General features: G+C 42.4%; 2 protein-coding genes across 2 annotated transcripts in view; one reads left to right on the forward strand and one right to left on the reverse strand.

Moving 5' to 3' along the window:
- LOC138205822 (genetic suppressor element 1-like) overlaps window positions 1-608 on the reverse strand; it is a 38,725-nt gene extending 38,117 nt beyond the window's left edge. Inside the window, exon 1 of the mRNA XM_069162110.1 lies at window positions 1-608. This exon is cut by the window's left edge and continues 97 nt beyond it. The gene's annotated coding sequence lies outside the window, so the exon portion shown is untranslated.
- A 23,177-nt stretch (window positions 609-23,785) lies between these two features.
- On the forward strand, window positions 23,786-26,190 carry LOC138206554 (F-box/LRR-repeat protein 14-like). Its single transcript, XM_069163350.1, has one exon. The coding sequence runs from the start codon at window positions 24,106-24,108 to the stop codon at window positions 25,315-25,317; it is 1,212 nt and encodes a 403-aa protein (XP_069019451.1). The 5' UTR covers window positions 23,786-24,105; the 3' UTR covers window positions 25,318-26,190.
- Window positions 26,191-26,642: the final 452 nt, after the last annotated feature.

The raw sequence follows: 26,642 nt of genomic DNA on the forward strand, positions 1-26,642 counted from the left end.
AGGGGGTGGGTGGGTGGGGAGGGGGGGTGTCGGGCTGTGGTCGGCTGGGTTAAGGAGCTTGTTGTTGGTGTAAGTCATCAGACGGCTCCCTGCTCCTTCTTTCTCTCTCTCTCTCTCTCTCTCTCTCTCTAGGCCCTGCGGGTAGGAAGAAGGAGGAGGGGAGAGGTCAGCCTCTGTCTACCTCGCTCCCCTCCTCTTCACCCTCCGGACTGAGCCCGTTGTAGAGCAAAGAGAGGTGGAGGGAGAACAGAGACGGAAAAGAAGAAGAGAAAGAGACAAGGAAGAGTAGCAGAGAAGAGGGAAAAATTCTCCACAAGCTGAGGATGGGTGACTGTGTGCTCATGCCATCTTTTACTGAGGAGATCGTCTGGGAGGGGGGAGAGCCTCTGAGAGAGTTGGGAGGGTGACAGGAAGGATAGGGAGAGGGGAGGGAGTGAGAGAAAGAGAGAGCAGAGATAGAGAGAGAGTCTTCTGTCGGCGTCCTCTCCTTTTTTTTTTTTAGTCCTGCGCTTTGTAATCCCTTCCTTGTTATTCATTCAGCGGCCTCTTGCTCGTTTGCTGTATAATGATCTGCTTTTCTGTGCCTCTGTTCTCTTTTCTGTCTCTATTCTTGCTTTATCCTCCCTCCTTTGCCTCAGTCCCACCACTGACTGCTCAGCTCAGCGAGCACAGAGGAGCAGGAAGGACGTGGAGGAGGAGGAGGAGGAGATGGAGGAGGAGGAGGAGGAAGAGGAGGAGGAGGAGGAGGAGGGAGGGAAGCAAGGAGAGAAAAGAGGGAAAAAGGGGGGAGGAGAATCATAAGACAGATGAGTGAGGGAGAGATGAATGAGTTTATGCTAGCGCGGCGCGCGCGCACATGTCCGCGCGCGCGCGCGCGCGCGTGTGTGTGTGTGTGTGTGTGTGTGTGTGTGAAATGTGAAGAGAGGAGGAAGGACGATTTAGCTGGTGTGTGCGTGAGTAAAAAGAGATTGAGAGAAAGAGGGAGGAAGAGAGGCGAGAGGGTGTTGATGCAGTTCTCATTATCAGTAGATTGGACTGGTGCCTGAGTGACAGCTGATTCATCATGGGAGAGAGAGGAAGGGAGAGTGAAGGGGAGGAAAAGTGTGTAAGTGTAAATGTGTGTGTGTGTGTGTGTGTGTGTGTGTGTGTGTGTGTTGAGGGAGAGAGAGATGGGGTGGGTGGGGGGGTAAAACCTACCCTTAAGCATCTGCTTCATTCAGATCTCCTCTCTTTCCTCCTCTCCTCTTTCTCAGCCTCCAGTCCTGAAAATCAACAGTCTGCTGCTTTGGATCAGAGACACACTGGTGCATACCGTGATGTGACCAGCATAACTGTATCGTTCTCTCTCTCACACACACACACACACACACACACACACACACACACACACACACACACACACACACACACACACACACACACACACACACACACGACACACACATATAGCCCCAAAAGCAGTCACATGCTCCCATTGATTAGACAGGCCTCATATGTCTGACACATCACGTTAGCCGGGCTTTCCATCAATTACTGTCAACTCTTGGCGAGCTAACGTCCCATCTACTGTCACTGAGACCCAATTCTATCACGGCCACGTCAGAGATGCAGCCAGAAATTGTTGCCTACATGCACACACACACACACACACACACACACACACATACACACACAGCATCAAACTGAGCTTCATCACAGGGCGATGATGAGGAACAATTACTTGAGGTGGCTCTGTGGTGTTCTGCTCATTGGTGGTGTAATGTCAACAGTGCCTTTTTGGTGAGTTGTTTTTTTTTTTTTTTTTGCCGCTCGCGGCCTCCGTCTGTGTGACCATGGCAGCTTGGAGGAACCTGGCTGCTCTATCACTGTCTCCATCTCCACACAGTAGCCTTCATTTCTCTCTGTCACTTCCTCTCTCACACACATATGGTGCATGAGGCCACACAGCCACACACCGGCAGCTTCATTGCATGTACGCACACATTCGCAACACAGGCATGAATGTGGACACGGACATGTTTTTAACATTTAAATGCTTTATTTCCCCTTCACGTTTTTTTCTGCCTCTCTTTTCCCATTTCCTACCAATTTCTACTTTTCCTCCTCTTCTTTTTTTTTTTTTTTTTTTTTCTCCACTCTGTTTTTTTTTTCTTCCTTTATTTATCTCCCTATTCTCTGTGAGTTGTGAGAAGGAAGTGGGCTGGTGATAAGATTGATCGTGAGGGTCTCAAAGAGCTATCTATAACCCCGTATGTCACCGCTGAATCAATGAAGAGAGACGGATGCAGGGCACACTGTGTACAGTACACACACACAGATATAAACACTTAACACATGCATACTCATTTGTGCAAACACGCGTGCACCGACAGATATATACACACACACACACACCCACACACACACACACACATACTGATCAACAGCTGTAAGAGCAGTTGTGAAACATCAGCCAACCACAAACTGACAGAGGGGGCAGACTGGAGAGAAGAGATAAAGAATACTTAAGAAACAGCACAGAGGATGGAGAGGTGGTGGTGGGAGGAGGAGTTAGAGAGGCAGAAGGGGAAGAGTGTGTGTGTGTGTGTGTGTGTGTGTGTGTGTGTGTGAGAGAGAGAGAGAGTTGTAAGTGTAATGGGAGAAAAGGTTTTTTTTTTTTTTTTTTTTGTCAGGTTCCTGCGATTGGTTCGTAATCAGATCAAACTCTTAATTGTTTGCTCCTTATGCCTTATATTCCCAAGCTGCAACACACAACACACACACAGACACACAACCAGCGACACTCAGTAAACACCCGTGACCCCTGGGTCGAGACAGTCGAGACCCCGTTGGCCCTCGGGGGGGTCACGCTCTGCTGCAGGGAGCAGGGTTGGTGAGGTCAAGAAGGGAGGGGGAAGAGGGCCAATAAACACACAGCACAATCTGTGATGATTACAGACAACAGCCAATAACAAGCATCCACCTCTGACCTCATTGCCGTGGAAACGTGAGGGAATGCCTGTCACCTAGGGAGCAGTATAACTCAATCTATCACGGTGAAGGAGAGAGAGAGGAGGGGGGATCTCGGAGAGCGGAGTAAAAAAGGATGTGAAGAAGAGGGAGACAGTTGAGCGATGTGGTCAAAAAAAAAAAAAAAAAAACACCAACCATCTCACAGTCCTCCTTTTTCCTTATTGGAGCTCTTGTTCTGGCTTCAAAACAGACGCTGTCTCATATACAAGAAGCAGCCCCCCCCCCCCCCCCCCCCCGCTCTCTTCTTCTCCCTGCCTCTTTCTCTATCATTTGCCTGTCAGATGCATGCTGTGGCAGAATAAAAGCTGACACCCCGGTCCCAGCAGAAACCAGGGGCTGCCATCAGCACTTAAACATTTTCTCTCTCCGCTGCTTCCCCCTTCGCTCCCCTGTGTCCGTGCAGCACTCTACTGCTGACAAGGAACACAGAGAATGTGACAAATAAAGGGAGAGAAATGATGAAAAAGGGAGAAAAATCCCTCCTCCATCTTGCTATTATTCCTGCTTTCTTTTCCCCTCTTGTTTTTTCTTCACCCCCCCCCCCTCTCCCACCTCTCCCCAAACCCCCACCCCCCCCCCCACCCCCGCCCCCTCATCTCAGTCCCTGTGAGGTCACTGACCCCGAGTGAGTGAGCCTCATTACCCAGTCATTCCGTATCTACTCATGTAGCCAGGGAGGGAGGGCCTATCTGTGTGTGTACACTAGCATGTGTTGACGAGAGGAACTGTAAATGCGTTTGTCATTCCTGAAGTCGCTCAGGCAGTTTGAGAAAAGACGTTTAAAGGGACGACAGAGGACGCGCATCATCGCAGAGAGGAAGGAAAAGATTAAAAGACAGAGAGTCGAGGATGGGGGATAAAGTGGTGGGGAGATGAGGGGATGGATGGTGGGATGGTGGGAGGGTGGGTGTGTGTAGGGGGTGTCTCGCACTGGATCAAAGATAATTGTCAGAGGAAGTCATTATGCACATATTGTATAGAGAAACCCGAGAATGCTTCTTTCAAACCATCCTTCTCATCATTTCTGCTGTCCTTAATCAGCCTCTTGGTGTCTTCCATACCATCGGGGATTTAATTGGACACTGATGGGTTCACTGCGACCTCAAGAGAGGGAAAAAAAAAAATACATTTAAATTGCCGGGGCAAGGAATTGTTGGGACTTAAAGCCGAATCCACAAGACCATTCGCATTAGTCTGTTGTCGAAACGTTTTACAAATGATCCAGAAGGCAGCGCAATCACAGGACTGTCTCCTCTCCTCTAAAGTTATGACAGAGCCTCAGACGTTCAGTCATAAGCCCTAAACTGCAGTCATGCTGAGGTTTGGGATTCTAGATTGGTTTCGTCTGTGTGTCTTTGTCTATGTGGTGCATGTTGGCATGCGTGGGACGGTATCCGGCTCCGTATGTGTGCAAGCAAACGAGGATTGAATCAGAAGGAAGTGTGCTTCTCCAGCCCCTCCTTTCAAACCCCCCCCCCCCCTCCCCCTCCACCCACCCACCCACCAACCCCTCCCCAAGTTAAACTCTGGACTCAGGCTGTCTGGTGCCTGTCTGGCCACGAAACTATCCTAAACATGCCATTCCCGCATGCTTACATAGACATCAGAGTGTGGCCATGCTGAAGCCCTGAATCAGCACACACACACACAGACACACGGACTGGCTCACAATGTCCCACCACAGCGTGCAGAGCAGCATAAATCAAGACTGTTAATGGGCCTGAGCCACAGGGCTTCACTGTACTTCTCCACTTCCAAACACACACACACACACACACACACACACACACACACACACACACACACACACACACATGCACACTCTCTCCCTCTCTCTCTTTCCATCCCTCTCCCGTCCGTCCATCTGTCCGTTTGCAAGTATGAACAGAGCACAGTGACACACATACTGAGTGGGAAATTAGCCTGCTGCTGTGACATTCGTTCCTCTGACTCTGTGTGTGATAGTGTTTCTGTTATTGTTCACATGCATGTAAATAAAGCAGTGTATATGTACGTTGACATATGTGCATACACAGTATCTACATCTGATTGTCAATGCTTAAAAAATATGTATCATCCGTCTATCTATGGATAGACGGATGATACAGCATATCTATCTATGCTGACCATTTGCAAATATAACAGTACACACACATAGTGAGACACACAGGACTTCAATGTGTGTGTGTGTGTGTGTGTGTGTGTGTGTGTGTGTGTGTGTGTGTGTGTGTGTGTGTGTGTGTGTGTGTGTGTGTGTGTGGTGATAGAGATATGTGTTGCAGTGCGTGCCTTTGTTTGGCCCCGATCTGTCTACCCAGATGGTGATATCTGGTTCTTATATCTGTATGTATCTCCTCCTCCGTCCCGCAGCCTTTCTAGGTCAGGCAGGTCCCACCCTCACCGTGCCACCATCCGCCGTGCCACGTCGATTACGTTCCCCCAGCAGTCGCACTTACCACAGCTCCCCGGGAGAGTTTGAACTTCCCTCAGCACGTTTCCCTGCCCTGCCCTGACCTGACCACCGAGGTGACCTCTGACCTCTGACCTGGCTCTGTGAACCCCAAACCTGCGTCTGTCCCGTCTGATGCTTTCTGACCTCAAAGGACCATAAATCATTATCTCAGACACAAACTGACTCTCAAGCCTTTCTCTCTGATCTCTTGTACCCGCAGTGTGAATTTTTGTTTTGTTTAACATCCAGTCACAATGTCTAGATATTTTCTCGAATCACTTCATCAATACATCTTACACTCACATTTAATTCTTATGAGGAGCCTCTGCAGGAAGTGAGGGGACAAAGAGGCAGAAGAAGGAAAAGAAAAATGACTGAAACTGGTCTACAGGAGGCATCAACATGCTCATGTTGTAAAACATGTATTTTTTTTTTTTTACCATTTTTAATTGAATACTTGTTATTACTTTCAAGGCCATATTTATGAATGAAGAGTTATGAATCATGATTCAGAGGGACTGTATACTATGAATATTGTAGCCTGTTATGTTGGCTGAGAAATAAATAGATCAATATGTGCTGCGTTATTCATAAATATAAAGATACTTGAGGTGTAATACACAGCTAAATACTGCGGCATAAGTCACATTATTATTACTGTGGTACAATATTCTAAACTCAAGGTTCACTTCCCAGCTTTTCTAGGAGCTTTCCATCATATCACTTGGCTTTTTTTTTTTTTTTTAATGGCGCTTGCTCATGTGATGAACATTTAAGGACATCACATCCATGTCGTCCTAAAGCTTGAGAATAAAGAAAAAAAAAATAGTAAAATGAAAATGGACGTAAACAGTATGTAAGCAGCCCGGTGATGCACTGATGAGGGTTAATGACAAAATGTGTGATTAAATTATTGTACATGAGAGGCACCTGTGAGCTAAATCTCACAATATGTAATCATCTGCACAAACATTTGAAGATGAAGATGAAGATTATTAAAAATAATGCCTTCTCATTTCTGCTAATGAAAGAAACAGATAAAGTCACCATGCATGTATTGTAAATGTTTGAAAGGTTGTGACAGCTGGCTGCAATATTTTGCACGTGAAGATTTGTACAATGAGTTGGTGTTGATGAATAGTAGAGTTCACTAGAAAATCATTATTATCTGTTCTGACCAGCAGGATTGCACTGACTCAGTGCATCAACTGGGTCATTTGAAAATATTTCTACACTGGATTTTAGTGGGAAAGTCACAAGAGACATTGCTGTGAGAAACTGTAAAGCTACTGTTGTCAGCACAATACCACTTTAAAAGAAAACATTTTTTAGTTCAAGCATTTCATGTTTAATACTTTTAGTTGAGTAATGTAAAGAGAAATCCTGACTAAATTCTTAAATGTACTATAAATCTAGTTTAGATAAAATAATCCAAATCTGTTGACTATGATATATTGTAAAAAAAAAAATTGAAATAGGACAGTTTACCAGTTTCGTTGAGCAAGTAATGCTGGTTATAAAGATATTCTTATCTGTTGTGGTTTGGACTTCATTTCCATTTTGTCGTCTTCAGTTCACTCTAGGTTTTATTTTTTCCTGTTTTACTTTGTAGTCACTTACGCCCTGCTTCACTTCCTGTCCTTGTGTGATTGTCTGCCCCATCCTGATTAGTTTCAGCTGTCCCTCGTTGTCCTCTTCTCCCGCATGTGTCTAGTCTGTGTGCTCTCCCGCCCTCGTTGTCAGTTCGTTTGAATTTGCTTGTCATGTTTTCTGTGCATTTTTTGTTCCAGCAAGTTCTGTGTTCCTGTCAGTTACTTATTGCTTTAGTGTCTTAAGTGTTTTTCGATTCAGCCCAGCAGACTGTTCACGTGATGCTTTTGGGTCCTTCTTGCCTCTGATTCCTATTATTTTAATTTCTTGGTTTTACAGTTTGTGTTTATTTAGGCAATGAACTTGTCATCTGGCAGTTATCAATCATTTACTTTAGATTTCCTCTGAAAGTCACAATGCCAGCTCAACTTATCTTCATATATCTCATTTACTGTAAAATTTCAGACAGATGTGTCCAACTGAGGCATTATGGCAGTTATACTGTATCCTGACTGTCTGCATATCACAGCTCTGCCTTCTGGGATATCTGGAATGCTGGTGTGTGCAGTCGGTGTTGTCACTTGTCAGTCAGCTGTCACTTAACATCTTGCACTGCTGAATTAAAACGCTGAGGAAAGACTGTCAAGCTTTTCTGCTGAGGAGAGGCAGCTTTTTAAACATTTTATCAAGATAACAGATATTCAAATGTTTCATATTCCACAGCTCTTGAGGGAAATCCTGGCAGTCTGCACTAACTAACCACATCAAGGATTACTGTAGCTCCGCTGCCAGCGCACACACCTTCACACACACATCCACAGACACACACACACACACATTACCTGGGGGGTCTGAGCTCCCCCTCTATAGGCCTTCACCCCACATGCTCATCTCAATTAATCACACAACAAAACAGATGTCAAGAACAAAGGAACGATCTCCAGGCCTGTGGGGTAAAGAAGGGAGGAGGAAAGGAGGGAAGGGGAGGATGAGCAGAGGGAGGAGGGATGGCAGGAGAAATAGGAAGCAGGAGAAGGAAGTGTCCGTGCCTCTCAAGCTGGGTGTTTTGTTTGAGGCAGGTGATTGGAGGTTGGAGGGGGCAGTAGGAGTGGGATGTGTAAGCTGTTTATGTGCTTCGAGCCCAGCGATGCTGTTACTGTACAATACAGGATGAAACTGTAAAAGAGTAGGGGAGAAAAAAAAAGAAAAGAAGAAGAAGTCACGATGTAAGAGGGGGAGAGAGTGAGAAAACAACAAAGCCCTGGAGATGAAAGACGGTCTACAAAACAATGGATACAAAATAATGCTCTGCGGTGTGCAGAAATAGAGCAAAGATTGAAAACCTGCCAAGATAAAGACAAACCCCCGCTTTTGAACTGTCACTTCACCGCGATACTGTCAGAAAACAAATGGCAGTCTTGACAGGTTTCAGCTGCTTTGAAAGAGACCGAATCATATTTTATTCACAAACGCATATTTTATGGCTTTTATAGCAAAGATCGTAACCTGTTGTTAAGTACGGAATTTTTGAATCTCGTGCTAAATTATTGACATCTACATAATGTACAGACGGGTGGGGGGCTGGGGGGTGGGGCAGAGAGGGGGTGAAAGCAGAGGAAATAGGACGAAAAGAGGAAGGAAAGGGAGCTGCAGGGTGGAGGAAATGGTGAAACTATGAAATTATAACATGCAGACTGTAGTTTTCACGTAAATCTATTAGAAACGCCACACTGTCTGAAGTCCCACCATTACAGGGAATAGCCATCAGTCTGCTGGCGTTATCTGTTTCTTTTTCCTCCATCCACCCATCCCTCTACGGCAGCAGCCCTCTGTCTCTGTCTCTCTCTCTCTGTCTGCCTGTGGAGTGTGGACAGTGAGACTTTCAGCTCGCATCAATAACGGGCAGATAACAGCCCGGTCCTCAGTCTTCAAGCACAGCCTTAAATCACATCAGCCCTGGAGGGAAGCAAATGAAGAGAAAAGAGGAGAGGTGGTAGGGGGGGGGGGGGGGCTTAGTGCTTACAAGGCACACAACAACAACAACAACAACAACAACAACAGTGCAGTGTTGGTAAAATACACGCAGAAAATTACAAGGACACATAAATTTATGCATCATAACAACAAGGCCTGGTGTTTTAAGTGAGAGTTCCCACATTGAGCGACACGCCGAGGGAGGAGAGAGAAGGAGACAGGATGACTGAGAGTGTGTTTTTGTGTGTGTGTGTGTGTGTGTGTGTGTGTGTGTGTTTGTATGTGTGTGTAATTGCACATGTGTCACTGTATGTCCTCAGGCCCATTTTTCTGTTTGTTTGTAAGCTAGAAGCACATTACTGAGCTGCGGTGCACGACATGAAAAAGCTCTTGATGCGCTCCATCCCGCTGCATACTCGACATGATCCACAGCACACTGGGAAACACTGACCCCAGTTGTAGGTACTGAACCAAACAAACACATGCACAAAGTAATGTTTTAAAAATATTAGTAATTTATTAGATTGATATCTTATTTTGCCAAGTAAAAATTAAGCCGTTCAGATAAATGACATATTTCCAAAGAACTTGTATAAACCTATCCAAAGTTAGAACGTACAGGTGGCAGATAAGAAACCATTTGGTCATAGGTCTCAGATTTTGAAGGAAGTGGTACACCATGTCATCCTGGCCTGGTGTCATCAGACCCAAATTCACTGCATGAATATATGGTTCTGGCCACCTGTCATTCAGGATTGTTTCCAGTTGTGGCATCTTACTGGGCATAGACCTAAAGTTATATTAGAAACTACTGGAGTAGCCTTTAATCTATTGGCATTGACCACCATGTACCATGGGTTGTGCAGTCAAACTCTACCCCAACCGCCATTGTTGGAGCTACTTCAGCGTCATCGCACTCCAAATTGTCACTGATTGAACCTCCCTTCAGACACAAAGTGTGTAAGAAACCCGTCACTTCACTATAGGATGGCATGTCAGCGTCACGTTTTGCTTCCCCTTGACGTGAAAAGTAAGAAAGTAAACCTTGAGGTTAGACATAGAATACAATGATGGTTTGTGTTGAATGACATATGGTCGCCATATTGGTTAGGGTTGGGCACAAAAACGACTTGCTTAGAGTCAGGAAAAGATCAAAGTTTGGGTTAAAACAAGTCATTTTATATAAGTAAAGTTATGCACGTTATGTAAGCTAATTAACATATATTAAGTTATATACCTTACATTAATAACTTACTTATGTTACGTAAATAAAATCCAGTTATATTTTTTTACTTTCTCAGACTCAAATGTGAAAGTTCTGTGTTTTGTACATTCCAACCAAACCCAACTTTCCTCCTGCTCTGACTTCTTTGTACTTCGTTACATGCATTACATGACCTCTGTAATGGCCTGGTCATACATTGGTGTGCATCTAGTGGACTGACAGTTGTATTACACACTGTGGCATGACGCCAGGCCTGTACGTCTGACACAGAGGGGTTATTTTTTCAAGTACCACCTGACTGGCAGGTACATCGAGCATCACCACTGATACACCTGAACTGTGACAGCCATGATGGGCAGCTCATCTCTGAAGGAGGGGAACAGGTGAGGGGAACAGGTGAAGGTAAAGGCCAATGAAAGGCAGCATACTGGTCTTTTTACTGACCATTTTCTGAATGAGTTGTTGTCTCAGCAGGATTAATCTTGGTTTGGTGCTATTCAGTTGTTGTTGGTTTTTTTTTTATTTCTCACTCTACTCACCTCCTGCTCTGTACATGGTATACTGTGAAATGTTGACTCCAGAGGAAATGATTTTCCTCCCCAACCCCGCAGGACACATTGTATTATTTTCTTCTTTTATGTCACTGGTATCATCTGTAACTGTGTTCTTTCCCGTCAGACCATTTAAAATATCTCCACTGCGTTTTCTCCCTCAGATATGTCCTCAGCTTAGTATCATGAGGGTTGGCAATGTTCAGACCTCTTTTATTATTCATCTGTCTCTTTATCTTCCTTTTCTTCATGTGGTGGTTTTTTTTTTTTTTTTTCCAGCCACTTAGAGGTAAACTAGAGGTGCAAACAACATTGACATATGGATAATAAATCTATGCTTACTGGACCATCCAGCAGATTTAGAGCAACATTATCATCCATTTGGAATCATGTTTCTGTCCACCTTGCAAATGTTAGTCCAATATTCGACTCCTCCAGAATCATCCGTTAAGTCACAACCTTCATCTTAAAAGATAATTCAGGTTTATTTCATCCATCACTTTAAACAGACTGCTGAGCGCAGACTAATATGCAGCGTAATTAGGACAGACAGAAAGTATTCACAGTTGTAGCTGCGTAATGCAGACAAAAAAAAAAAAAAAAAAACTTTCAAAAAGATTCATGTTAAAATCCCTTTTTTTTTTTGGAAAGCTGTGGGGTAACTTTAAAGTGCAATATAATAAGAATCAAAACTGCAAGCAGTGATATGCGGGCCCTCGCGTGCTGCACGTCGGGGGTCCAGCGGGTCGGGGCCGCCGGCTCCCCAAACGTGCAGCACGCGAGGGTCGGCATATTCCCGCTTGCAGTTTTAATTTTTTTCTTGATCTCGTTCCTTATTCTTCTTAAAAATAAATTGGATTTTTTTTTTTGGCGGCTTTAACATCTTCAAAAACTCAAGAAAGTTGGTGCCTGATGCATGTTTCATGAGGTTTGGAGCATCGTTTGACCTTAAACATCAACTTCCTGTGTCACGCTGAAACATCAAACTTAGCCACATCGCCCTGGCTATACTATATACTATATATTATATAATATATACTACTTACAATATACAAAAATGACTTCTTTTTTTTATCACTTTTTGGAGTATGACCTTTTTCTGAACTGACTCAAGTGACGACCCAGTTACTTCTTACTGTGACCACTGTGTCGTACATGTCGTCCGAAATATGACAAAAAAAAGTCATACATTAAAACTAACGGGGTTTTTTTTGTATTGTATTTGAGTTTTTGTATTGTTGTTGACCTTTGGTATTACGATGACTGCATATACAACCCGAAACCATGAGCACTCTGTGGCTTACCCTTACAGGGACTCACCCTAGAACCACTCGCCCTACGTGAACAATGTGGCTTAACGGGACATGCCCTGCCACGTGAAGCATGTGTGACACCTGAGCGGGGCTCAAACCCGTGACTTCATGAGGACGTTTCAAAAACTTGATGAACTGTTTTACACTGTAGTGGCTGACTAATGCGGCAGCCCGCTGGGATTTGTCCAGTTATTCTCAAAAAGCCGTACATCACTGACATTATGCAACTTCTTACATTCATAAGCCATCGCTACATAGCCAATGTTAACATAACAGCTGTTTACTTACCAATCTAAAAGAAACGCTGAGAGTTCAAACTTTATTTCCTTACTCGCTAAGAGCTGTCTCCAGCGGTAGAGAGCAGTAAACACTAATGCTAACTTTTGCTCTGCTTCTGTTTTGTCTGCTTTTGTTTTGCCCTTGTTCAGTTTATTGTTCCACTCATCCTAACAAGAAATTAGAAAACATTCTTCCTTTTCTTTGACTGAGGGCAGACTGAACGTCACAGTGACTCACTATGGTGCACAGTGGTACTACAAGACAGGACTGATTAGCATGCTGACTTTGGACGACATAAAATCAAGGCGATTATTTCTTCACATTCTGTTGAGGATTTTAACCGATTTCTGAATGCTTTAAAATAAAAGTCATACATATTGAACCTTTGAGCTTCTTACTCCGACATGTCCATCTCCTCATGTCCTTGGATCTCTACAAACGAGGTGGCGAAGTTAGCCAGACCCATCCAGCAAAAATAGCTACAATATGTGAGATAATGGGAAATACGCAGAGTTGAAATAAACTGTAATTTTCCTTTAAAGTGTAACTTGCATTTCTCCTTGATTAACCCCTCTTCTGTCCTTCCATCAGTTGTCCCTCCATCTCCATCTTCCCTCCCTGCTTTTTTGTGGTCTGTCACACATCAACACCTCCACACTACAACCCACATCTCACTCATCGCTCCCCATTTGTCTCATTTTTCTCCTCCCAGCTATCTCCCTCCCTCTCTCTTTTCTCTCTCTTTGCCTCTCTCTTTCTCAACATAATGATTCAGTGACACTTGTCTTTTTGCTTCAGTGTCATGCCGAGCGATTTGGAGAGATGTACGGGATAATGGGAGGTCTACTTCAGTGCTCTACAATAAACAGTGCGTGTGACATCCTCCGAGCTGAGGTCAGAGGTCAGGCGGTGTTGCGACTCCCTTTCTTACTCTCGGTGCAGCTGGGGTCACACATCCTTCACGGACAGCTGCTGTCCACACTGCCTCTGTTCTCTGAAGTATGGATCAGAACAGCTAAAGAGATTTAGAAGGATTACTTCACTCTCTGTCACACACACACACACACACACACACACACACACACACACACACACACACAAAAACATACTTTTAGTCACAAACATGCACTGGCGGCACACACAGCGTGTACGAGCACACTGCACAGAGATAGAACGGCTTATGGACTGCCATGTTACTGCATTAGGAGAGTGTTTATTTCACAGCTGTGTTCGATAATGTCGTTGTGTCCGGCCGTGGACTCGCTAACCTTCTGACCTCTGCCCTGCGCTCAGCACTTGCTGACCCCGTTTACAGAAGAGGGGACCGCCCAGGCACACTCCCAGATGGAGCCCTTTTAGTAGCAGGGACAACACCTGTTAAACACACACACACACACACTTAGACCGTGCAACACCGCTGTCCTGCAAGAGACATCTTCTCTCCAGTGTGATATACTGAACAGCGCACATGCCCTGTGAGTGACAATTATACTGGCATACACACTACGCTCTGTTTGACATGTCATGTGGGCTCAGTCACTCAGCGAATGTGCAGCGTATGAATGATGACCGGTCACAGTTCACTAACTCTGAGCACAGCGACAGGAGGTCACACAGTCGTAGTAACTGTCTGCAGTCAGTGTGTGCGTGGTTTTTGTGGGTACGTTTGAAAAAGTGTGTGAAGCAGTGCATATGTTAACCGCAATAACAACATGGAACTCAACAGTTTCTATTGTTTGGACAAATGTCTGCACCCAAAGATCTCATAAAAAACATTTTGACAAAACCTTTTTGAAAATAAAAACTAAATATACAATGTTTGTTATTAATCACAAGCGAGTTTCAGTGTTAGATTTTAAATATATTATGAACAAATGAGGCAGATATTGCTCTCTTTTACATGTCTTGTGACTGTTATCTGTGTGTGTGTGTGTGTGTGTGTGTGTGTGTGTGTGTGTGTGTGTGTGTGTGCATATATTACCCATGTTATGAGGACATAAATCAGTTTTTTCACATTGTGGGGACTCACCTAAAATCCACATCATATTAAATTTAGGGTAAAGAATAAATTTAAGTTAGTTTTAGGTACGTATCAGGTTTGGTTAGTGTTAGGATAAGTCTCCATGAAATACATGTAATATCTTCTGAAGTGAAGGAAACAAAACTCTGTGTGTGCGTGTGTGTGTGTGTGTGTGTGTGCGCACGCGTTGAGCTGTCAGACAAGATCTGGTGAGAGTGGGCTAATTGGAGTTAATTCACCATCTGTCTGTGTGAGCCAGCAGACAGGGTCATTAGCAGAGACAAGTCCGGCCACAGGGGAGGCCGAGAGGGGAATCACTATCCCTCACTTTCTCTCCTTCTGCCTTTAGTTTTCATTTCCTTCCTGTCTAACACCAAACCCTCTCTTGTCTCTCTGTCCATGTGACTATTTGATCTCACATCATTACACCCTGCTGTCTAAATGTCTCTGATTTGCAAAGCACAGACTAAATAAAACATTTAAATTCTTTGCTTGGCTTTATGACTCTGTTCAGTGCAAAAAGACTGTTTTGAAGTGGTGAAGATCTAAAGGTACAATGATCAAAGACCTTTTGTCTTTTATCCTTTTGTCAGACCAGCACTGCCCTCTGCTGGGCTCTGCATCTCAGAGCTGAGCACAGATAAAAGAGATTGTTTTAAACCAGCACTACCACAGTGAATGTCTGTCTAACGGTTGTCAAAAATCTGAATCTGAATCTTCTTCAGCTCAGGTAGATAAACAATAACACACTGCACCTTTGAAAGTTGATGCTACAACACTAAGTGTGCAGACTTAAACCACCAAAGCAACTTACATGCAGTGCAAAATTATACTGTATAAGAACATTAAAGCTGAAATATTACACAATATAAATATATATATATTATAACTTTGTTCAGTGTTCTAATTTTCATATTTATTTACTTTCATATATGTTTATACTTCTTGCTGTGACAATAAACACTGCGACCTTACTGTCTTACTGTACTATTATATGTTCAGGACCATTTTGCTTTTCACTCTATATTTTCTCATCTCTCCAATATTCCCTGAAGAATTTTATTGTGTTATATATTTTTAATTAATTGTATGACCCAACACGATCACCTGTGTTAATTCAAAGCGCCTCCGTGATGCCAAAATTAAAATTTTGGTAAAAATACAGAATCATTTTAAGTAAGATTGCGCATTAAATTCTATTGAGTCAAGAAATATTGGAATCAGCCCGTTAAAACACCCAGCATGTTTGTCCAAAGTGCAAGAAAAGGTTTATACACCCAAATCAATAGATATTTTGTGCAAGTAAATGAACACAGAAGATGGCCAAAGCATCTGCACAATATCCACCGTGCTGATGATTATCAGTTTGGATGAAAGAAAAGCTCATATTGACTGATTTGTGTGCAAACCCTTCTTTACTTTAAACTTTTTGGGGGGAGGTCACGGGTCCAATTATCACCCTTTACTTGAGCTTAATGTTTTATTATTTTTCTTTGAAAAATATAATGTCCCCTCAGGTTTCTTTATCCCCAAATTTCAAGATGAAAATACTGAGCGGTTTGACCAATGTGTCCCCTCAAAATGCAAATAGAAAAATCTTAAAAGAACGTCTCAGATTACAGAGAGGGAGAGGTACGAGTGAGAATGATAGCTAAATGTTACTGCACTGAAGGTTTGTGTAAAATAATACTGGATTGTTAAGTCAGGCCATTAAAGCTCTGCATTTTCACAGAGGTAAGAAAGATGACTGAGTACTGAGGCCCACCACCAACCAGGACCACCCACACTGGTTAAACTGGATTGGCTCTGCCTCTTTGAGAAACACCATTTAGAGTCTCAATGTCTGCTCAAGCTGTTACAAAGGAAAGATTAATTACGAGCAAAACTTTGAATTTAATCTGTTTTCATTTGGCTATTTTTTCATTTGAACGTTCAACTGATCGGTGTTACACCGAGGTAAATCTGACTTCAGTTCTCACCGAGCAGTCTGGACTGCTCTTCCTTTTCATACCATAATTTCCCCAGAGCACAACCCTGTCATATACACACCTTTTCATTAATCACATTGTTTACATACCACACCAACTACAGGCAATACAGAAACCAGTGGAAGCTAAGACTCAAAGCAGTTTCTTGATGGATAATTTTCTTCTTGTCATATATTTCTCCTTTGTGAATTTTAAAGATTATTTTGACGGGGATGTTTGCCTTTATGTGAGAGTGTACAGTAGAAATATTTACGAGAAATGAGGGGGGAAGACATGCAGTAAAGGTCCAGCCGCCTCAAACTGGGAACTCTGCTCCTAAGAGCATGTATTATGTGCCCTGACCATGTTTCATCAGTGCTCATCAAAAGAAAATGTTATACAGAGGTTCATGAGTAGGGACATGCTGAGACTGCAACGGTAGAGTGTCGCTGAGCCTAAAGAACAAGTACATAATTCAGTCTACAAATGCAAAACACAATTTTTTTTTTGGCATTTTACTAACTCTGACTTCTTATTACTACATCCACTGTAGATTTGGTGGTTTAGTGCTTTACTTTAGGGCACTGTGACATAAGTTCATAATGGAAGTTAACAGTTCATTTGCTTCACTGCCAGACAGAAAGTAAATGGTGCCTGATGCTGCATCATTATGCACACTGTTTTTGGCATTAAAAGTGGCACAAACATTTATGCTATTATTAAATGGAAATCTGTTTACCCTAATACACATTGTGCAAAGTAAATCAAATGCAGCAAATAACAACCAGATGGTTTCTAGAAGTTATTCATTCATCTACTTTCACATTCTTTACAAATGACCTGAGAATAGTTCTTGGAGTGGAAAAAAAAATTAGTGGCACTATGCGCCTCTTATTCACATGTTGACAAAGCACTCAGCTTGGAGCCTATCAGCAAATTCTTATTATATTCAGAATTTCATATTTTCACAAAAAAATGATTTAAACAAGAGAATAACTATTTCAAGCTCTAAATTAACAACACTATGTCCAAAGCCCAAACTGAGTATGTAGTCTTTCCATTAAAAACAACTACATTTAGCTGCAATGAGGTGCGATTGGGGACAACTTTTTCCGTGTTCAGGGATAACAACAAACCAATGTCCGATACAAAGTGTGTCTTTGAGTGCGGTGACTCATTTATTCACAGTTGATGTATTTGCTCACCTCAGCACAGGTAGAAAACCTCTTACTACATTATCACAGATCATTTTCCTTTTAGCTATTTTAGTACATCTCAGTTTCCACTCAGCTGGATACAAAAAAAACCCCGCTTCGGTACACGGTAAAGAAACCGTTTGCTTCCGCCAGTCACACACCTGGTGCGAAACACCCGAAGCTCACTGTCCAAACAAAAAAAAACTGTATAATACGTAAACATGACACAAAACAAACAAAAACTATGTTATGGCTCCAACAATTACAGTATTCAAATAACTCACTATTAAAGCCTTTTTCCAGCAACAAAAATTTTGCATGAAAACAATGCTTGATGGGCATTTTCAAACTTATGGTGCTCAGAAGGGAGGCTGTGGCCTAGATGGTAGAGTAGGTTGCCCACCAATCATAAGGTTAGGGGCTCAATTTTCATTGTCCTCCCCCATGTCCTCCCGTCCAAAAGCCGAGGTGTACTTTGGCGAGACACTGAACCCCATATTGCTCATAATGACAGGCAAGCAACTTGCATGGCGGCTCAGCTGTCATTGGTGACTGAGTGTGGGTGAATGGGAGGCAAACTTTAAAGCACACTGACACTGTTAAGGTGATAAAACATTATGTAAGTGCAGCCTATTTATTTATGTTATTGTAAATAATTTGATGTGTTGCCTTTTATATAATGATATTTTTCACTGTAACACTTATGTCTCTAAATATCTCTAAACAGCCTTCTTTTTCTTTTTTTATTTAAACATCTGCAAATACCCTTAGAAAAATGTGTAAAATGTGAATTTTCTGTACAATTGTTATCAGATTTGAATGTGGACTTCATCAGACTTTATACTATATTGTGTTTTACAGCTAATAAATCCCAACTTCATTCATCAGGTAGAAAAAAACCCTTCTACTTCAGTGTTTTCAAGATTCTGTAACTCAGAACCAGTAGCACCCACAGTGATTGTGACAAACCTAAAGAGTGTTACCTTTCAAAAGAAACCAAACTCGTGCATGAGCAGCTTTCAATTTAGTTTGGGCATGCCTTGAATAGGTGTTGTAGGCTAATTTTACTGGATGAGCCCCTGGCTCATGGAGTTTATTTAAGGCCATTACGTATGGCCAGATATTTTAATATAGAGAGGGCAGTAAAGAAAACCACCAAACTACACCAAAGAGTAAAATGCAGAAGTGCTGATACTGTGTACCTGCAAGTATGCCCACTTTGAGCAGGGAATGTCCAGGAGGCCCCTTCTTCCTTGTTCATTTATACATTCAGTTTGGTATAATATTCCTATCAAAATCTTGGATAGGTTTTGCTTTTGTGCTTTATTGTGTTTGCACAGCTGTGTTTGAGTCCCTGCAAAAGCTCCAAAATAAAAACCTGTAAAGACATATGTGGCGTAAAACATGTTGTGATGGTTAGGGGGGGAGACCGGGAGTGATTCAGAGAACCAGAGCCAGAGAGGAGCCCAGAAATATGCCAGGAATTGTAGATATTTATTGTTTCAGGGCCTCGAGTGAGCTGCTGTCAAGGGGCCCAGCATTAAAGGCAGGAAAGGTCAAAGGTGAGGCTCTTACTACATTAACTTCTCAGTGCTGGTGCTGCGGGACAAACACATACCATGAAAGTCTACACAATAAATTATAGTACAAAGTTAAGACTCGGTTGGGTTCATGCGAGTAGATATAGCTCATTGTCTTAGAAAGACAAATATCTTTCATGTTTAGAAATGCACTTTGTAGCGCTGTAAATTAATTATTTTTGCAAGAATGTGTGTTATCATGTGACCTATTTAAGTAAGTATTTTAACTAGTATTTAGCTTTTTTTTCAATTTCCACTCAAAAAGGATAGATGACGAGTAATATGGTGAGCTTTGGTTTATCTTTTAAAAACATCAATAAAAAATAAAATAGAAATTGCAGAGGATAAACAAAAACAAAGACACAAATTAATAAGTATCAAACATATACCTATATTTGAATATACAGTCACTCTTTACAGTAACACAATTATGATACCATAAACTCCAATAAAAAAAAAAAACAACGCCTCTAATATTCTCTCGTAACAAAAACAGAATATTATAAGCTTCACAAATTTTCATCCGAAGCTGTCTGCCTTTTACACAGCAGCCATTTTGTAGGTGTCTCAGTAAGCTATGACAGTGTGACAGTGAGCCAACATGAACAAAACCAGAACCCTGAAACTGAAGCAGTCAAGACGTTTAAAAATTGTATTTGATCACTTTTAGTGTGTAAATCGGTCAAGTGGTTTGAGTGAACATTCAGGACCAAGTGCCAGTCTGACACATCCTGCCCCTCTTGTCCCGTCCATTACTGAACAATCACTGTAATCCACCCGCTGTGAGTCCAGCCAGAGGTGACCGGGTCAGCGAACGCCTCGCTCCAGTAACTCTGGGCGTCATGCCAGGTCAAACACATTTACGGCAAGTAGCACTCAAGAGGGAGGAAGGTGACACAGCAGAGCCGTCTGAATGAATGCATGATGATGGATGTGTGACTATTTTGACAGATAATACTGCACTTAATGTACTGTAACGATTCATAGTGGCTCTTTTCAGCCGCTCCTGAGGGTTACATGACTCCTGCTGTCAATCTTCTCAACAGGCCAAAACACTGAGAGATAGATTTCTGAGCAACACCACTTGTTGCTCACCGTTTCCATGAAATAACAGTTTATTAGTTGTTGTTTTTTTTAAGTCAAGGTCATATATTCATATTAAATCAGGGGGAAAATGTGAGTGAACGTCACATTTTAATCCTGTCAATTAAACATTTTGTGGAAATATTCTCTCTGAAAACTGACGTAAAACAATATGTATGTGTACAATTTGTTTGTCTAGGTTTAATTTGTACTTGATTATTTACTTTCTCTGAACACAAACGCTGTACAGCTATGTTTACTTTCCTCTGTTTGCTGTCTTTGTTTCACTGTATGTTGATTTATTTTCTGTAAGTTTGTTCATGGCACTGTTTATGAAAGTTACAGTGGTGCTTGAAAGTTTGTGATTCCTTAATTTTCTATATTTCTGGATATCACCTTAAACTATTTGATTTTCACACAAATCATAAAAGTCGATAAAGAGAACCCAATTAAACAAATGAAACAAATGCTTCCTCATTTATTTATTGAGGAGAATTATTCAACATTACAAATCTGTGAGGGGAAAAATATGAGAACCTCTAAGATTAGCAGGTATTAGAGTCAGGTGTTTCAAATGAATGGGATGAGAATCAGGTGTGAGTAGGTATCCTGTAGGTAGGTATGTGTTGAGTAGGTATCAACACATGTATGTAGAAGTGTATCATGGCACAAACAGGAGAGATTTCTAAAGCACTTAGAAAAAAAAGTAGTTGATGCAAATCATGCGGGAAAGGATTACAAAACCATCTCTAAAGAGTTTGAACTCCACAAATAGACAGTCCGTGTACAAATGGAGGAAATCCAAGGCCACTATTTACCAACAAAAGTCTCTAAGAGAATACAGCTAATAGTCTGCGTAGTCACAAAGAAACCCAAGGTAACTTCTTAGCAGTTAAAGGCCTCTCTCACATGGGCTAATTTTAATTTTCATGAGTCCACCATAAGGAGAACACTGAACAACAAAGGTCTGCACTGCCAGGATGCAAGAAAGCCTCTTTTCTCCAAAACAAAAACTCTCAACCATCTGTAAAACGTTTTAAGAAAATTGTTTTGTGCACATGTGAGACCAAAATATAACTTTTTTGTTTAAATGAGAAGCATTATATTTAGAGAAAGGAAAACTGCATTCAAGCCTAAGAAATCATATCCCATCTGAAACATGGTGGTAGTAGTATCATGGTTTGATGTTGTTTTGCTGCATCTGGGACAGCACAGCTTGCCATCGTTGATGGAACAATGAACTCTGAATTACACTGGTGAACTGATAGAAAATGTCAGAATATATGTCAGTGAACTGAATCTCAAGAGAAAGTGGGTCAGCAACACAATTACCAAAGCACACAAGTTTTTCTACTAAAGAATGGTTAAAGAAGATTTAAGGTAATGTTTTAGAAAGGCCAAGTCAAAGTCCTGACCTCAGTCCAATAAAAATGTTTTGGAAGGACCTGAAGTCAGCAGTTCATGTGAGGAACTCAATAGGCCTACATGGGAAAATCTGACGTTTCTATATTAATATAGAAAGTTGTTCACAAAGTTTCAAGCAACAGTGAATATATCTCCATATCTGGACGATAAACTTTAAATTCTGAGCCACCAGACTAAGCATCAAAATGTTGTAATTCAGCCACATTGGAGGGTTTTCCAGCACGAACCGCCTTTTTAAGGTCATGCCACAGCATCTCAATAGGATTATTTTTCTCCCTTAATAATAAAAAAAAAAACCTTCATTTAAAAACTGCATTTTGTGTTGACTTGTTATCTCTGACTAACATTTAAATTTGTTTGATGATCTGAAACATTTAAGTGTGACAAACATGCAAAAAAAAAAAAAAATCAGGAAGAGGGCAAACACTTTTTTCACACCACTGTATATACGTGAAATGTTTTGGGTATTTCTAACATAGTTTTACCTTCTTCTTTTAGTAAATGCTTTGCATCTAGTTTTCACTGAAACAACCTTAAAAAAAACACAAAAAAAACCAAATGCATAACTGAAACAAAAACAAAAACAAAAACATTGTTGTTCTAATTTAATTAATTCCGCTGTCACAAGGACAGATACAGGAGATCATTCCTGTCGACAGCAATAAGACTGTACAATAACTCACCTCTGGCAAAATCCATCACACAACAATAACACTGCTGTCTGTGTTTCTTGGTTGTTTGTATATAATATATATAGACATATACTGTACTGTATATACTGTATATACTATGCATTTTATATTTAATATTTTTTACTGCTATTTTATTGCTTTTTATTATTCTATTATTATCTTATTGCTTCCTGTATGCTGCTGTAGCAAAAAAAAAGTCCCCTTGGGGATTAATAAAGTAACTACCTAACCTAACCTAATTTACTTACGGAGCAGTTAAGTCGTGTAATTTTTTTAATACTACTATATATAGATATATACTGTACTGTATATACTGTGCATTTTATATTTTATATTTATATTTTATATTTTTTACTGCTATTTTACTGCTATTTTATTGCTTTTCTATTATTCTGTTATTATCTTATTATATGTATCTATTATTGCTTCTGTATACTGCTGTAGCGAAAAAATTTTCCCCTTGGGGATTAATAAAGTAACTACCTAACCTAACCTAACCTAACCTAACCTAACACTAACCCAGGGGTGTCAAACATACCGGATCCGGCCCGCCAGGGGGTCCAGCTCGGCCCGCCGGATGACTTTGCGAAGTGTGAAAATTACAGAAAGACGTAAATTGCATTTCTACGAGAATATGGAGGTTTATGAGTACAAACGTTTTGTAATTTTTTTTTTTTTTTTTTAATCGATCCAGTAATTGCTTCAAAAACAGCGTAAATGCGACGTCTGCTCCGGAGGAAGAAGCGCTCGCTGCTGGGGAATCTGCAGAGGAGAGCGCCAGGCGGATAAACAGCGGGCTGATGTCTTGAGTTTTTGGTCTTTATGTTTCTAGTTTATTGTAGAAAAACCCTTAAAATAGGGTTTATCGTCCAAAAAAAAAAAAAAAAAAAACCTTCACCAATGATTTAAACACAGAGAAATATTGTCATTACGTATGCGTTATTACGCTATGATTTCACTGGTCTGGCCCACTTGAGATCAAAGTGGGCAGTGTGTGGCCCCCTTTAACTAAAATGAGTTTGACACCCCTTGCACTACTAACCTGCGTCGTGCGGCCCCGGCAGCAGTAACGACGCTCCTCGTCCACCAGGAGGCGCTGGTCGGAGGCTGAACCCGCTCAGACGAACACAGCCGGGTTTATTCACCGTGGAGCTCCGGGATGCTCCGACGCGGCTGGAAATGCCACACAAGATAAAGATAAGCTCGGCCACTTCCGACAAAACAGCCCTGCGGATAAGAGTTCTCAACGAATACTACTACTACCAATAACAACACGGTGCGGTGCGGTGAGCTGGAGTTGATGAGAAGTTGTTCCGGAGGTTGTTCCGTCTTTTTTTTTTTTTTTTTGAAGCTCACAAGTTTGCTACTGTTAGCTTTAGCCGAGCTTGCTACGTAAAAATATCACCGCTGCCTTTCGGGGAGGGGAGGGTGGGGGAGGGAGGTTTTCCTGCGACAGCGCCGTCAACGTGAAGAACCGCGCAGCTTCAGCCGTCCCTTTTTTTTTTTTTGTTTGTTATTTTATTTATCGGAAGAATCGGTGCCGGAGAGAGAGAGAGAGAGAGAGAGAGAGAGAGAGATGGGTGGATTTGCGTTACGCAGCGCACGAAGCTAACAGGCTACCTTTAGCTCGTGTTTCGTGCCGCTAACGTCGCGCCGGGTCGGACAGCAACTTCGGCAGCAAGAGTTTCAAAAGAGGTGGAGAGAGGTGGAGGGAGAGCTCACACAAACTAAAGCTCCGCCGCGGTCATGTTTGAAATGGAGACACACGTATCGTGCCTTTTCCCGGAAATCCTGGCCATTATTTTCAGTTACCTGGACGTCAAAGACAAAGGGAGAGTCGCCCAAGTGTGCGTGGCCTGGAGGGACGCGTCCTACCACAAGTCGGTGTGGAGGAGGGTGGAAGCCAAGCTCCACCTGCGGAGAGCCAACCCGTCTCTGTTCCCCAGCCTGCAGACCAGGGGGATCAAGAAGATTCAGATCCTCAGCCTGAGGCGCAGTCTGAGCTACGTGATTCAGGGGATGCCGCACATCGAGAGCCTCAACCTGTGCGGGTGTTTCAACCTCACGGACAACGGCCTGGGACACGCTTTCGTGCAGGACATCCCGTCCCTGCGGGTGTTGAACCTCAGCCTGTGTAAGCAGATCACCGACTCCAGCCTGGGCAGGATCGCCCAGTACCTCAAAAACCTGGAGGTGCTCGAGCTCGGGGGGTGCAGCAACATCACGAACACCGGCCTGCTGCTGGTGGCCTGGGGCTTGCACCGACTCAAGAGCCTCAACCTGCGCAGCTGCAGGCACGTGTCGGACGTCGGCATCGGCCACCTGTCCGGGATGACCCGCAGCGCCGCGGAGGGCTGCCTGACCCTGGAGAAGCTGACCTTGCAGGACTGCCAGAAGCTGACCGACCTGTCCCTCAAACACGTCTCCAAGGGCTTAAACAGGCTCAGGGTGCTCAACCTCAGCTTCTGCGGCGGGATATCCGACGCGGGTATGATCCACCTGTCGCACATGACCCACCTGTGCAGCCTGAACCTGCGGTCCTGCGACAACATCAGCGACACCGGGATAATGCACCTGGCCATGGGCTCCCTCCGGCTGTCTGGACTCGACGTCTCCTTCTGCGACAAGATCGGCGACCAGAGCCTGGCGTACATCGCCCAGGGTCTGTACCGGCTCAAGTCCCTCTCGCTGTGCTCCTGTCACATCAGTGACGACGGCATCAACAGGATGGTGCGCCAGATGCACGAACTCAAGACTCTGAACATCGGGCAGTGCGTGCGAATCACGGACAAAGGGCTGGAGTTGATCGCTGACCACTTGACCCAGCTGACCGGCATCGACCTGTACGGTTGCACCAAGATCACCAAGAGGGGTCTGGAGAGGATAACGCAGCTCCCGTGCCTTAAAGTGTTAAACCTGGGACTGTGGCAGATGACGGAGAGTGAGAAGATGAGGTGAAATCCTCCCCCCCCCCCGTTTAGCGTATTTAATCATGTATAGTTCTCCGTTTTGTACCGAGAGGGACTGCCTGTGTCCATTCTTAATTTTACTTTCTATACTGTGACTTAAAACAAGAAGAGGCACTCTGCATTGATCACTGGAATACTGTTCACCTCCGCTCTTATTCTTCCTTTCAGTCTCGTGCTCTTCTTTTTGTTAAATCTCAGCCTGTGTACAGTTCTTACTGTCTATCGCTACCTCACCCATCCAACACAGGAGTGCCTACTGTCGCTGAATATTAGATTAGATGTTATATTTTTGTGACTCACATACCAATGGAGATTTAGATTTTTTTTTTTTTTTTTTTAAAAAAGGAAAATCTCACTTGCAGGACTAGGCATTTTAACTCTTAACAGAAAGGCTTGAGTACTTTGAATTGAAGTTTTTATAGATTTGTTGTTGTTATTTTGGGCTGATGTATTTTTTTAACTTGTGTAGCCACTATTTTTTCGTATTGAATGACTGTTGCTGACAAAATTGTACTTCAAATTGAAGTGGGTGGATCACTCCTGACTGTCTTTGTTTACCGATGCATAGTTGGCTGTGTTTCATATTCCTGAGGAAGTAAGTTATGTATCAGATGTTCCCGTTTCTACTGTCGAAGGTTCATCAACTTAACTACAGTAAGGTGTACTAACTAATGGCTACCAAGGCTATATGCAATACTTTTTAGCTGCGCATCAGTGGGGTTTTTTTTTTTTTTCCCCTGAAGAGCTTCCAACAATAACTTCAGAGTATTTCTTTATAAATAAAAAAAAAAGCGGTAATTTAAGATTGTTTTATATTCATACAGTAGCGATATTTATGAATAAAGATGGGAAATATGTTTCAGTTAGGTCTCCTTTATTTGTGTCACTTTTACCAACTATTACTTGGCAATTTGTAATCTTATATCTCGGATGTTTGTACCGTGGTTTCTATTAATTTTTTTTTTCTTTTAGTATGTTTGTCTTCTGGACCTTGGAAACACATTTTCACCTCTGGGTCCATTTAGTACTCTGCTGCTCTGGAGCTTTCAAATAAAATGCCCAGAAAAAAAAAAAAAAAGATCCATGACAACTATTGGTTTAGGAAGACTTTAGGAAGAATAATAAGAGTTTCAAAAGAGCTGCTAAACACGACTGAATTTATCAGATTTTAATCTAAGTTGAGTTTTTGCCAACAAACTGGAAGTAAACTGTTATTACAGTTAATTAAACGACAAACACGAGTCCCATTTTAAAGCTGGACTTGCGGTAACAAAAAAGCGTCTTCATCTCTGGGGCTTATTTGAAAAAAACAAA

This window comes from Embiotoca jacksoni, unplaced genomic scaffold (genome assembly GCF_022577435.1).
Source record: "Embiotoca jacksoni isolate LCO1_2020_lvr unplaced genomic scaffold, fEmbJac1.0.p SCAF_3, whole genome shotgun sequence".
In the NCBI taxonomy this organism is placed as follows: domain Eukaryota; kingdom Metazoa; phylum Chordata; class Actinopteri; family Embiotocidae; genus Embiotoca; species Embiotoca jacksoni.

Excerpts from the sequence above, each read along its gene's own strand:
- LOC138206554 (XM_069163350.1), top strand. The coding sequence starts at position 24,106 with ATGTTTGAAATGGAGACACACGTATCGTGCCTTTTCCCGGAAATCCTG.